We start from the raw sequence: 14,471 nt of genomic DNA on the forward strand, positions 1-14,471 counted from the left end.
AAGAGACAGGTGTGAATATCTGCAGGTGATAGAGGTATGTGGGTGTACGATATGTGGGTGTACGAGTGTTAATGCCACGATGAGAACTTGACTATCCATACACACTGTATATCAGCACATGTCCTTGGCAATGGAATGCAACTGTTTTAAAACAAAATTCATGATAGCCTTGAAGCATATATATGCACAATATTATGATGGGCTACATGAATGTTCATAGCAACAGCAGCAAAAGTTTTGTAGATTAAAGTGAGATATACACTACTTTTCAAAATTTGGGGTCACCTAGACAATTTCATGTTTCCATGAAAGCGCTGAACTTTATTCATGTGCTAACACAACTGCACCAGGTTTCCATCATCTATTAGTCTTTTAACACATTAGCTGACATTAGAACACAGGAGTGATGGTTGCTGGAAATGTTCTCTGTACTCTATGGAGATATTCATAAAAATCAGCCGTTTCCAGCTAGAATAGTCATTTACCACATTAACAATGTCTAGACTATTTCTTATTCATTTATTGTAATTTCAATGGAAAAAAAATTCTTTTCAAAACAAGGACATTTCTACGTGACCTAAGTTTTGCACCAGTTAGTACATTATACAATCATACATGCACGGTGTACAATAGAAATGTACACATGCAAGTGCATAGTTGTGGTGTGTATACAACTGTTGTTTGCTGACTTTAATCCTTGTCCTTAGTTGTCTTTGTTGTCGTTGCTATGTAAGAGGTGTACAGAAACAGTCAATCTTTAAATTACCCATTTGCTGCATTAGAAATGTTTTACACTTTGTTGTTTCTGTCTATGTGTTGCACCAGGTTGGGCTTTGCATCATGTGCCATATTGAAACCTTTGTCAACTATTCTTGAAATAATTTTAACACAATATGACAGTTGCTAATTTACCATTATATGTTCTATGTAGAAAATCTTGTTTGTTTTAATGTTTTTTGATTTTCTAATAATTGCCAACAAAATTAAATCAGTTCTACAGTGGATATTACTACGAAGCAGTCAGAGCAGTATGTGTTCTCTACATTTGTTTTTTTCCTACAGTGAATTGAACAATCATGAACAAATTTTTCAAGGTACACTGACAAGTCACACACTGTTGATTATTAATGACCTGTCTGTAGCCCCTTGAGATCTGCTAAAGCTCAGATCACACGAGATATTACTGCTGAATTGCTCAATTTTGGAGACATTGTAGGCAATTCTTCTGGTTTTCTAGAATATGCTTAACAAAAAACAGGTGTCACCAAACCAGTTCCTCTTACCTATCGACAGTCTTATTCACCTGTCTCACAGACTCTGTTCTTTTTTCATTCCAGGCAGTGTCAGAGCAGTCTGTTGCTGAGCTCAGGGGTCTGGCCCGAACTCTGACCAGGTCTCCACTCGAAGTTCAGATCTCAGGCCAGAAGACAAGAATTCCATCACAGATCTACTAGTTCTGTCAGAAGAGCAGGTATGTCAGCCCACACTACTGGCAATTATTTCGAAGACACACGTGGGTGAGCAGCTAACATGACCACACTTATCATTACCATTTGCTCAGACTAGATCAAAGTCATAGACAAGGGATATAATGGAAACGGTCCTGTTGAGAATCATGTGATTTTTCAGACCCAGCCTCTGCCACCTTTGTCCTGAGCTTCCCAACACACACACACAGATGCCCCTCCTACTGTGACCAGGTCGGCGTGTGCTGCTGGTTCACGCATGCCTTGGGCTCAGGCACTGGCTAATTTACCGCTTCAGCAGTACATTATGAAAAGAAAGAGCTTTGATCTTCTCAGTATTCAACTCATAAGTTTGGCAGGACATGTTTCTAGATGGCCTCACTCACTCGAAGCTGGCCTGAAGACACATTGTTTGATTTATACCACTGTCCTCATTATGTCTTAAACTGAAGCGCTTCTAGTCTGGAACTTTATACATGTAATTAATTATACTGTGCAAAATAAGTAATAGTATTGACATCATTTGATATTCTTGCCTTTCTACAGGTCTGCTGTATTGCCCAAGGACACAAGCTCACACGCACATATAATCAGTCTGTTGTTATTCACCGACAATTTATTATTAAGAATGTGCGTGTGTTCGTTCTGTTACAGTAAATCAAAGCAGGGCTGTAATGCAGCTTTCACCCAATAACTTTTGATCCTTAATTAGACTGATTATAACATGAATCATAATTGGATTACTGAAGTGTAATCGGTGCATCTGTTGTCCTTATCAATTGGAATTAACTTGCTGACTATGAAATGCAGTCCCAAGAGTTACTGATTAATACTATAGTATTCTGCCCCTGACTACACCATACACTCACACATTCACTCATACATATGTTTACAATTAGATTTTATGTGTACGTGATGATATCACAGCTGCTCGGCCAACATTTATAGAGAAGATTTTAATCAAGAAAAAGGGAACAAAACTGACAGTGCAAAGAACAACGGGCTATAATTCAATTGCGTTAAAGTTTATTAGATATGATTTTAGATTCAAATCAGTTTGTTTTTGAACACATTGTGATTTATTCCTTTATTGTTGAGTTATTACTGCACCGTATCCAGAGTTCGTTCTCCCACTGTGTGATTGTTTGTCAACAAAATGGGTTACACTGGTCAGTCTCAGTACATAAATGTCTTGCTTGACCAAAACGCATTACACTCACAACCAAATTGCCATGGCCAAGAGTAAGGGTGGAAAAGCTTCTCTTTCAGAGAGATTTGTGCACAGGCCATTGCTCTTCCAAATGCAGGAACAACTTCAGCAGGTGCTTAAGCCCTTTGCAGAAGTAGCCGCTGGGTGCAGAAGTGGTGGCAAAGGTACAACAAAGGAAGATCCTTCAAAGACTTGGACGTCCATCTGGCCTAACTGCAAGAGCCAAGGATCTGATGAGAAAGGCCAAGGGTAAAAGACACCAGTCATGCCGGCGACTCAGTCAGAGGCTGAAAAATCTTGGAGAAAGATATTTCTAAGAGTGCTGTGCATCGTTACTTAACAGAACATTGAGCAGAAAGCTTACAAGAAGCAACGTACCCCGCGACTCAACATACTGCAGAAGGAGAAGAGACTGGCTTTCACAAAGAAGTACAGAACTCTGACAACAAAAGACTGGGAGTACTGGATTTTCTCTGATGAAACCCCTCTACTTATTCAGACACCAACAGTCAGAACAGCTGTAGTTGTATACAGATGATGGTGAAAAAGTACCGTCTTCTGAGCAAGCGAAATTAGTGCCAAGTATGTTTGGGGCTATGTCACTTCATGTTTCTCAGAGCTGCACATTGTGCCTCAAGTACCACTGTTAATGCACAATATATACCCCACCACCACCGACCACCATGAAACAGCTCAACTCTGGACCTGTGAGGGAGTGGGGGAAGACAGAACGATCCACACTCAGAAGCTCGTACATTCCATTCCTGAACGACTGAAAGCCGTGATCAAAGTGAAAGGGAAGAATACTGTTATTCCTCCACCAAGGAACACAGCGGAGTATGTGACGATTGCCATTGGTTGTCTGTCTGTTCGCAACATTACTAAAAAAACAGATTAACCCATTTCAGTGAAATTTCAGGAAGGTCAGAAATGCACAAGGACCAAGTGATTAGATTTTGGCAGTGATGAGGCTATAGTCTGGATCCACGGTTGTGAATATTTCTGTATTATTGTGAGAAAGCAGCACGACGTCACTGTAACTATGACAACCAGTGAACACTACATCAGCTGCCTGCTGACGATCAATGATTGCGATCTACTACAATCGACTGCTGCAGACCATGAATTTTCTCAAGATTTCATCCATTGGAAATGATACGACTGAGCAGTCTTGATGGAGTACTGCGCACTCTGACTGCTTTTCTTGTTGAATTAATTATATGCATATTCAGTCTTTGAGCTTTTGTTTTTCTTGGAGAACAAACTTTTGGAACACAGTGTACACAACATTGAACTCTATAAGGCTGCCAGTACTGCACACCTTCTTCTTTCACCAAATAACAGTGGAGTGCTCACGCGACTCTCCCAGTATGTGATTCTCCTACTCACCACTGACTGTAGAGTTGTAAAACCTAAGGGTTATACTTTTAGACAACTAACATCATAATCATGTTTAACTTAAGCATTAAACCACAAACGTTTTCAGTAGTTGTCACCGTTGGATGCTTAACATACAAATATGATGATGGTCCAAAGAAACCATACACCTGTTATGCTTCATTACATGCCATTTAAACAGTAATAGCAATCTGCAAGGTCAAAAGTGATGAAACGAGCCTTCTGTGCAGCCTACTGCTACCACCTAGGAAACAATTTGCAGCTGTTCTACTAAGTGCCCTAAGTGAAATGTGGTTATTGACGGAGGCAACGAGCAGCTCACAGTGGTACATGGCTCACAATTTGCTGCTTATAGTAAATAATAAAATGATGTTGATTGTTTGGGAAGACACTTCTTTGTTTTCCAAGGAAATAATGTGTGTGGACTTCATGAAGAAACTGAAACTTATCTGGAAAAATATGCATTTGAAATAATAAACAATCAGAAGTTACATTTATTAATATTAACTCAATTTAAAACCACTTGGAGTTTGTCTTGGAAGATAAATTTGCTAATTTATCTAACAGAATATTGCTTTGAGTGGTCAACTGTTGAGCAGGGATGTAACTTAGAATCAAAGCTTATTTGGTTTTAAAAGCAATGCATTACATTCACCCAGCCATTTTGTTGTGAGGTGGCTCCAGTGTAGGGCTTTTGAAAAAATGTCCCCCTTTAATATATATTTTTTTGTAATTGTGTACATTGTTTGAGCTTTGTGTGCACCCACACATTTACCCCTTGAAGTGTGTATGTATGTCTGGCTACATATGTGTTGTCCTGTGTTTGTGTGCAGATTTTATTTCACCGGGGAACGTGAACAAGTTTATCTTGAGAGCTCCAGACACACACATAACATGCTACTGCAGTCATAAAGAAGCCCATTGATGACAGTGACCCCTCTCTCTGGGAAATGGAGGGAGAGAGAGTGGAGGAGAGGTGAAGGGAGAAGGAAGGCGAACGATGAAACATTTTTTCTTTGCTCCTCTGACCTCTCAGTAAATAAAACTTTTGCTTTAGCTGGCATACAAACTCTATTTAGATAAAGGCCTTTCTCCTCATTTTCCTCTTACTCTATGCCCTCTGCGACTCCGTCTGCATTGCACTCTCATGTTTACAGAGCCATTATGGGTTGCTGTGCACAGGTCAGTTCATGGCCACCAACCAGCTGCTGAGCTGAGGTAGACAGCGGGGACATCTTTCTTTGCCTCATGCTCTCTGCTTTTTATCATTCAGGCTTGTTTTGTGGAATATTGACATCAGTGCCAGAGTATAAACTTTCCCATACAAACAAAAGGCATTCATATGTCTGGGTTGCTTTAGCAGACCAGGGTCCAACTCAAACAGGGAGGACATCTGTACCAAATCTCAGTCATTTGTCAGTGTCACCATGTCATTTTTCTTGTACACTCCTTCAGACAAAGCACAAAGCAATTTATCACCTATCATTCTCCCCCACAGAGAAACAGTAATGACTGTCATTCAGCTCACTGCTACATATATCCTCCACAAAATGTATTTTCACCTGAAAACCAATTTAGAGTTCATCCTCAGAAAGTCATACTTTGTAATTAGTCATCTTTACTTTTAAGTTTAGAGCTTTTAGTTGGTTTGGATTCCCCCTTTTGGCCCCTGTGTTTCCCCGTTGTACATACAGACTAAGCCAGTTGGCCTGCCACTCATCAGGAATATGCAGATCAATCTGCTAATTAGTTGCATAGAGTCATTAAGGCTGAGTTAGAACACATGGTTGGCACCCATGCAGGCATGTTAGCAGAACCTGGCGCACCAGGTCACTGGAGTCAACTGTAGCCCCAGGGCACATTCCCAAACACGCTTACATGCATATACATTATTGTCAGAAGAAGATTTTTTTAAATATGCATTCTGCAATAGTTAAAAAAACTTAGTTATAATATTTAAAAAAAAACATGATTAGTAGCATTTTTCAGTAGCTCCTATCAAGTGTACAGTACTTCAGTTCTGTAGATACCTCTCTACACAGTAGTTTTCACTGTTTCTGGTAAAGTCTGCCTTTTATGTGAAGGATTCCAATTGCGGAGCTGTACACAAGGTAGTTTACTGACAGCAATGCAAACAAATCATAATCAGTTGCTTACATGCATATCAGTGTTACCATTTCACAACAACATCTGATCATGTTATATCAACCTTGTCTTGTGCTCTTTTAACAGATGTATGAGTTGCTCTTTTTCAGTTTAAATTAATGAAATTCAGTGGATGTTTTCTCATACTGTGGTTAAAAAAAAGTTTTTAACCACTAACATTTTTTGATTCCTGACAAAATGGAATTTAAAGAGGAGTTGACTTAAAGATGAGGGTACTAAATTATAAATTAAACAACAAAAAATTATGACTTCATTTAAAATTGCTGTACAGTGATTGGCCTAACAAAATGCAACCGAGCAGCAATCTTTCATCTTTAAATATCCTCTAACATAATTAAACTGTTTCCAGCGGTTTAATATTAAAGTAAACCTTATGTCTGATCTATGTGATGAAGTTACATGTTCCCTGTAGCTGAAGTGAATCCAGCTGCTGGAGAAAGCTGCTCAGCTGGAACAGATGTCCACTAATATTGTCACAGCAACTTTATTTGTCCAGGAAATCTGTCACCTCTAAAATGTATTTATTCTCTAAGCAGAGTGTTGCCCCATCATTTTAGTTTGAATGTTGTGAAAGCCGGTAATCAGAGTCTTGCTCCTGCTGAACGTTAGCAGCTACAGCTGCTCTCTGCTGACAGACCCTCAGCTTTCAGCCTGCATTTGCCTTCGAGAATCCTTGTTTAGTGTTGGCATGAGCCTCAGGTAGCTAGCTAAACCAGACAGCCACCAGACACCTTTTCTTTTACACCTTTATGCTTCAGATTTCATCAACACTAGTACCACCGTTAGCAGTTAGAAAGCAGGAAGGTGTGCTCATTTTACGGATTTTGGCGGGTGGTCAGCAAACACACCTATACCTCCATCTCATGAAACAGTAGCCAGTAAACATGCTATATATTTTCTGATGTAAATTTCCTTCGTCTTGTGTCTTACCTTTCAAAATATTTTTATTGATTAAATTATTACAATAAATAATCAATTGACAGTTAAACATCCATATTCCCAAAACACGTTCTGTTCTCCCAGTGGATGATACATGTTTGATTATGATTAGAACACTGGAACACTCTTGCTGTTTTCAGTAGTAACGACAGGTGTCACCAAATCAGAAAGGACTGAAATGTTTAGTTCTGTAATTAACTGACAGCAAAACTTGTCAACGTCCATGAAAACACAGCTTTGGAGGATGTTGTTTTACTGATCCACTATCCTATCATTAACCTCCCCACTTCACCATCACCTCCTCCTCCTGTGCTCCTCATCCACTTTTGCTCAAGGACTGTTGTGCATTTAGTCGCATTGCATATTTTAGCTTGCCATCTGGTCAGCCCTGCCTGGCACTACAGGGGGCCTCCTATCCTCTCATATTCATATTCCACTAGCATATTGTTCCCACTGCTTTTCTACCGCACGGCCCCAGCACTTCTTCATTTCTTTATTTATTTCTACAGAAGAGGCTGGCTAGCAAACTGCACCCCCTCCTAATCGGCGGCTCTTCCAGTTGTCCTATCAAGTGTAACCTGGAGGCCCCTAGTAGAGCAATTAGAGCGGCCTCCCTGCCCACCTCTTGTAATGAAGCCCAGCACATTCTGGAATCTATAGCCCCTTTAGTCTCCCCTAATGGGACATCATTATTGTCAAAGAAACAATGTAAATGGAAATGAACATACTCATTAGCCAGTCGCAGGGAGAAACCTTTGCTGCTCTCAGCTTGCAACTCCTGCTTCCAAACACACATGCATGCAGACGCACACACACAAAAGTAAACCTCCCTTCAGCTTCTGTGGACTGCTGCTCCAGCTTGCTTTATTCCTCTGGCAGCCTGTTTGTTTGTGTGTGCATATGTGTGTACCAAAGAAGACAATGTTCATGTTTTACTCAAGGTGAGAGGGGAATGGAGTGAACATGGATAATTCCATTATTGGCATTCACTCAGTGTTTCTACAGATGTTAATTGCTGCATGGGTTTGTGCCTGTCCATGTAAGTGAAGTGTGCTCAAGTTCTCACCCCAGTGCTTCTTTGCTTACCCGTCCCAGGGTGCACCTGTGCAGCGGTCCAGGTCTCTGTCCCCAGCCAGCAGTGTGGGGTTGGAAAGCGGAAGAAGGGAAGGAGCAGAGAGGAGGATTCAAGACCTTGAGGAGCTGCTGCAATTGAAGGTGATTACTCGCTAATGTATATGAATACACATAATATCTTTGTCTTTCTCCCCTTTTTTCACAATTATCTATTTCTCCCAAACTCTTTAAACTGTTTTGTTTTCTTTCACTATAAGGTACTTAAAGGTATCATTTGCTAGTTAAGGTGTGTTCATTGGCATAAACTGGTATCCATCCGCTGATAGTGTGAAACACCAGACTGCCCTATTGGAGCTGCTTGTTGCTGTGTCTTACAATTGCTGCTATCCACTGCTGGGTTGAAGAGAGGTCTGCAGCACTGTAACAGTCACAGTTTGCAAAGGGTTCAATTGCACTACTGCTGCCACAGCCTCCTCCATGACCTTCTCCTACAGTGTCTTTCACACACGCATACATATATGTGTGCACACACAAACAGAGTGTGCGTAGGCAGCGAAGCAGCAGGAGAGGAGCTGCTCTGGTGAAAGTGGATGCAGCAGGGTTTTTTCCTTAAACGAATCAGCTTTATTGGTCTTTTAACCTTCACATGTTCCGTGATATTCTTCTCACACTATTCTTCATTCCCATGTCCTTCTTGTCTCTCAGACTGACTGCAAGCAAAAGTTAATCTTCACCTCAAACCTATGTTTCTTTTGGGGTCTCAAAATTTGACTTCCTCTTTTTTTAATGCCAGGAGAGTATATTTCCCCAGTTCATTTGGACTTTCACCTAAACCTGTCCTCCTTAGTACCTTTCCCTGTTCTTTCCATCAGCTGACCAGTGAGTGAGTGTGTGATTATGCAAAGGTCATCTCCTTTTGAACACAGTCCTAGGAACACATTAGGCACCATTTCCTTGTCAGATCTGAAGTGTCTGAATTACATCACTGGCAGACACCTAGACAGTAATGCTCTGCAAAGCTGCAGACAACACGCATGACTGTCTAAGTTAATGGTGCCATTTACTTGTCTGCCGGGTGAGGGGCATTTAGCAAACGTATGCACAGAAGAATGTGACCACATTAATGAGGGCATTAGTTCAGAGCATGATTTAGTGGTTTTGTCCTTTGCTTGGTTTTGACAGTTAGCAACATGCCCTCCATCAGCTGCACTTGAGATCTTACCTTCAACCTCTTACTACTGTACTTCGCTCTGTCCGGTTCGTTGTTCTGCAGTTGATCCTTTGCAGTTCTTTCCGATAGAATGCTTTTCAAATTGGGTACAGCAGCCATACCATTGACATGTTGACCTTAGCGGCTAACAGCAGACAACAAACAATTCGCTTAATAATGGCCTCCTTTTTTTCCTTCTGTACACTTTCAAGTAAAAAGTAAAAAGTAGCTGTTGCTGTGTAATTATTTTTCAGCTTGAGAACGTCCACAGATGTGTATGCTGCCTGAGTAAGGGGGTGTATTGATCGGTGGGCAAGGGTCTGTGGCCTTATGACCAGAGCTGGGCTGCCCAGGGGAAACTCTATAAGGAGCCTGGGAAGCCATGATGTGGCTAATGCCCTGCCACTTGCTCCTTCCCACCCTCCTACCCCTCCATCAGTCAGCCCACAACTCTTCTGTGTCCTCCCTCAGCTCCTAGTTCCACCAGTTAACACTGCTCTGGTCAGGCCCCTTTCATTAGAGCCTTGTTTTTGAGAGGTTGGGGGCTGCTTGAAGGGGCTGAGGATGTCTTGCAGATGTCCTCTGTGAATAATCCACACTAGGGAAAATCCATACTTGTCACACTGGAAATGTGGATGTGCATCGCGCTCGTGTGTGCACAGCCGTTGTGTGTCCAGTCCATGTTTGTGTGCTCTCTCTGTTCTCTTTGTCCTTGTTAATAATAACAGGGCTGAGGGCTCGCATTTCCCTCTCTGCAGGGTAGCCGTGTCATATCAGCAGTAAACAAGCTCCTTCCCTTCAGAAAGCGCTCGACAACTCTCCCTAGCCCTGGCCACTCAAGCAGAAACCTGTCCTGCACTCTTCCTTTCACTTTTCCTTAGGCTTTGCTCTCTCTCTTTCTTCCCTTTCTAATTTCTTTGTTCTCTGTCTTTCTCTTTCTTCTACTTTCATGAGCTGACTTTCTCTCTTTCCTTGCTCTCTTTCCACCTCTGTTTGTCCTGCCTGTTGAAAGTATTTTCTCCATCGCCCTCGCTGTTAAGGTCAATGTGATGGGGAGGAGGGGTGCCCCTGACAAGAAAAATCTATATGTTGTCTTCTCTTACTCCTTCTTTAAAGCAAGAGCCCAATCTTGCTGTGTTTTAATAGCTGTCAACAACAGTGTCAACAACAAACCCACCACTACAACCCCCACATCACAACACATGCTGGTCATCAGTTGGTAACTCCAGTGAGTGAGTTTCTTCCTTTCACACGTGTGTGAAGTGTGTGTGTGTGCATGAGCATGTACATGACTGCTTGGTGTTCTCTAGCACCACTGACTTGTCATGTAAATGCCGTTCTTTAATGATGTCTCAGTTGCCCAGTAAGAGTAGAAGCACTTGTCCGGGACCAAGGAGAAGGGAGAAATGAATCCGAACCTGCTTGTTTCTGTCAGGCAAAGATATATCAGCTGTAGACCAGTTTAAACATGTAGATGGTGAGCAGCTTCCCTTAGAATTCCTAGCACACTGTTGTTGAATGAAGCTGACTGACAGATTTTGTCGCTGTTCTTACAGGTGGAGGAGAATGAGGAGCTGAGAAGGGCTCATCATAATCGGCGTGAACGCCTGTGTTTGTTTCAGACGAACTACAAGACAGTGAGAGATCAGCTGAAAGATTTGGAGAAATCAAACGGCTTGTGAGTATAGAATTCACATTTAGTAGCAAACTCTTGTGACACATCAGGAAAAATAGGTGTGAATACATATCGTACAGTTACTCATACCGGACCTGTTGGTGTGCACACAATAAATCTGTAAATCACAAAACCTGTGCATACACAAAGCAACTTTGATAACTTCCAATTGTGCCCAGCAGCAGTGTGTAAAATAGATTTTAAAGCGTATAACTCACCTACCTTGTGTTGAAAGCCCATGTGAAACAGTACAACCCCCTGAAACCACTCACAAATAGTCTTAGGGCCCCATTGCTCTCCACATGCTGTCTGACAAGACCTGAGTGGTGGATTTGGGAATGTAGGAGAAATTCCTGTCTTTGCCTTTGAAAAGCTCAGAGGTTTTAAGCTCAGTCAATTTGGGCCGTTTTGTGCCAAGTGTATGTGCGCTTCTGCGCCTCTTCTCCCACAGCGTTCATTAAGATGTGAGAGCCGGAGACTAGAGGTGTCTGGTCCTGGGGGTGCAAGGTGTTTGAGAAGGCCTGTGGAGGGAGGATGGAAGAGAGAGGAGGGAAAAAGGCCATTTCCTGCTTCGACCTGTTATCTTCAGTAGAAACCACAGGATTTTTACACACTGAAAATTTCATTAACATAAGGATCTTGTTCTTTCTATTGTCTCCCCAGTCTTTTCCCACTTTCCTGTTTCCTCAATCCACCAGCATCGTTGAGGCCATTTAAAGTGTAGCAAAAGGTGCATATGTTTGGTGGCCGTGCGGGAGCAAAGTGTTGACCCCGTCAGCTGTTTTCTCTCTGGGTTAATTAAAGAAAACAGCAGTGCAATGTGAGCCCGTGTGAAAGTGGTGTGAGTGAGAGAGCATGTTCAGCCCTAGGCTCGACTCGGCTCATGTTAGCTCAGTGCGGCTCAACAGCATGTGTCTGAGACAGTGGGAACAAAGACAGAGATGTAGACAGAGAGCTTCAACACCGGTTGTGCCACTGTTACACATTTAGGATGTTATCAAAGGAATGTCTAGCGAAACACTGTACATTTAACAAGATCTGAATGATAACCTTGATTTTTTTGAGAAAAAAAACATGTATGTCCCTACAATGAGACAGACATGGCTTTGGTTAAAAGTATAGACGTCTTAAAACTAGAGTTTGTATTGTAATGTATTGTGTCATTTTATCTGTATTTCATGACTGATTTGACATGAAATTGATGCAATAGGCAGCTTTGCCCTTTTCAGTCAGAGCCTTCCATGGCACCAGCCAGTCACTCAATGTTATGATCTTGGCATTCATTTGGCATTAAGCCACATCCTTAAATAGCTGTTAAACCCACTGGGGTAATGCCAGCTTGAATGAGAGACAATAGAAAATGACTTAAATACTCCCATTAGTGCAAGGAAATCAGGGCCCTAACAAGTCAGTAGGGATAGGCGTCGAGTCTCATTGCATTTCGAGCTTGTTAGGGATTTCCCAGTAGCTTCCATGCTGTGTTGTTGCCTTTTTGGAAAGATGCGGGGGGTCGGTTTTGTTCCCCTTTTGTGTGCAGGACCAAAGACGAGAAGGCAAAACAGCCTCCCTACGTACCTGCCAGATCCAAATACCTGTGGTTGCGCGCACACACACACACACACACACACACACACACACACACACACACACACACACACACACACACACACACACACACACACACACACGTATATACACACACATTTATGTATTCAGTAATGTCCGTATTTGTTTCCCTCATAGTTTCATCTCCCATCCTCAAAGTATTGATTCAGAATCGGACAATTGGCTGCTGTACGGCGAGCTGCTGAGTGATACCAGTAGTGTGTGCAATAACCAGTCCCGCCCAAGGTAGATCTACCAGCCAATCACAAAACAGATGAAGGATCCTTTAGCTCATCGGTATGCAAGCAGTGCGCAGTTGGCCAGTCCCAGTGAAACGACGCTGCCATTCACCATTACTGTACCACCATATTTTCCCAAAATGGCATGAAGGAGAGGGGAAAAAGCCAACTTCTTATTTATATTAGAGAAGGGAAAAAGTTTTTTAATCAGACTGGGGATGATGGGGGTGAGCAAATAAAATTAAAGGTTATTAAAGCATCCGTACTCTGATCAAAGTTGCGCCCATAAACAGATTCCCCCTGATTCAGAGCAATTAGCCGCAGCAGCACGGAAAAGTTCTCTCTATTTCCTCCTGCTTAATAATGGAAACTAGGAGATACCGTAGGGGAGGATGCACTGAGGCCTGAAGAAGATAGCTCTCTCATGGCTCCATGTTCAACAGCTTTTAGGCCCACTGTAAACAAATTAAAATGTATAAAGCTTTACCATGACTTAATAAAGCTACATACACCTTTCTTAAGCTATGCGGTTAATACACTACAGAAGTATAAATCACACACAGAGTCGTGGATTCAAGATCATGTACTTCACGGATCTGGGCACGGTTAGTATAATTTAGGCTACAGTCACTGCGCTTGCAGTTGAATACGTTTATCAGACTCTGTGCCCATACAGTACAGTGAGATTATCCATTAAATAGCTTTTCTCTCTGGGAAACTAACAAAAGCCCGTAGATAGCACACATATACAGTCACACACATAGACTACAAAGAAGTTCGAGGGCTTCAAATTGCTCACAGGGGCATTAGCAGTATTAAATGAAAACATTTGCCATTCCTCAGTAGCCTCCAACTCCCAGGCACCAGGGTTTAACTAGTATTAGCGTAGTGTGGCGGCGTCTACATAGCCAATACTGACCAGTGGAAATGGAGCCCTCTGCCATAGCAGTGACCCTCACAATCCATTTCCACACCTCTGCCACATTGATTGAGTGAAAATGAGAAACTGTAGTGTGTGTTTGCTTGCATGTGTGCTTGTGTGTGTGTGTGTGTGTGTGTGTGTGTGTGTGTGTGTGTGTGTGTGTGTGTGTGTGTGTGTGTGTGTGTGTGTGTGTGTGTGTGTGTGTGTGTGTGAGAGAGAGAGAGAGTGACAAAAATGGTATTCTCTTCTCATCTGCTACTTTTGCAATCTGTGGATTTCTCGCCAAAACCTGTTTTAGTTTGCAAATGAAAGGCTAATTGGAATTGAATGTGTTGGGCTAAGGCTGATTGATGACTTGGATGAGTGCAGGGATGCAGTTGGGGGCAGTAGGGATGGTGTGTGTGTTTGTGTGTGCGTGTGAGATTTTGAAGGGGAAGTTCAATGGAGGCAGCAGCTACTGAGCACAAAGTGTCATTAAGTATTCATAAGTGAGGTGTACACATTTGAATGACCTCGTTTGCAAGTGTGTTTTTGCCATTATTTACATTTGCATGGCACACAGGGAAT

The 14,471-nt window shown here is 42.1% G+C and overlaps 1 protein-coding gene across 1 annotated transcript in view; it reads left to right on the forward strand.

Annotated features, from left to right (window-relative positions):
• The window catches only part of cntln (centlein, centrosomal protein), a 90,251-nt gene that overhangs the window by 23,762 nt on the left and 52,018 nt on the right, over nucleotides 1–14,471 (forward strand). Inside the window, exons 10-12 of the mRNA XM_051945974.1 lie at nucleotides 1,338–1,453; nucleotides 8,229–8,394; nucleotides 11,020–11,141. Of these exons, the coding sequence (XP_051801934.1) occupies nucleotides 1,338–1,453; nucleotides 8,229–8,394; nucleotides 11,020–11,141 (404 nt within the window). The remainder of the gene's footprint in view (nucleotides 1–1,337; nucleotides 1,454–8,228; nucleotides 8,395–11,019; nucleotides 11,142–14,471) is intronic.

The sequence above is a fragment of the Acanthochromis polyacanthus genome, chromosome 3, assembly GCF_021347895.1.
Source record: "Acanthochromis polyacanthus isolate Apoly-LR-REF ecotype Palm Island chromosome 3, KAUST_Apoly_ChrSc, whole genome shotgun sequence".
Lineage (NCBI taxonomy): Eukaryota > Metazoa > Chordata > Actinopteri > Pomacentridae > Acanthochromis > Acanthochromis polyacanthus.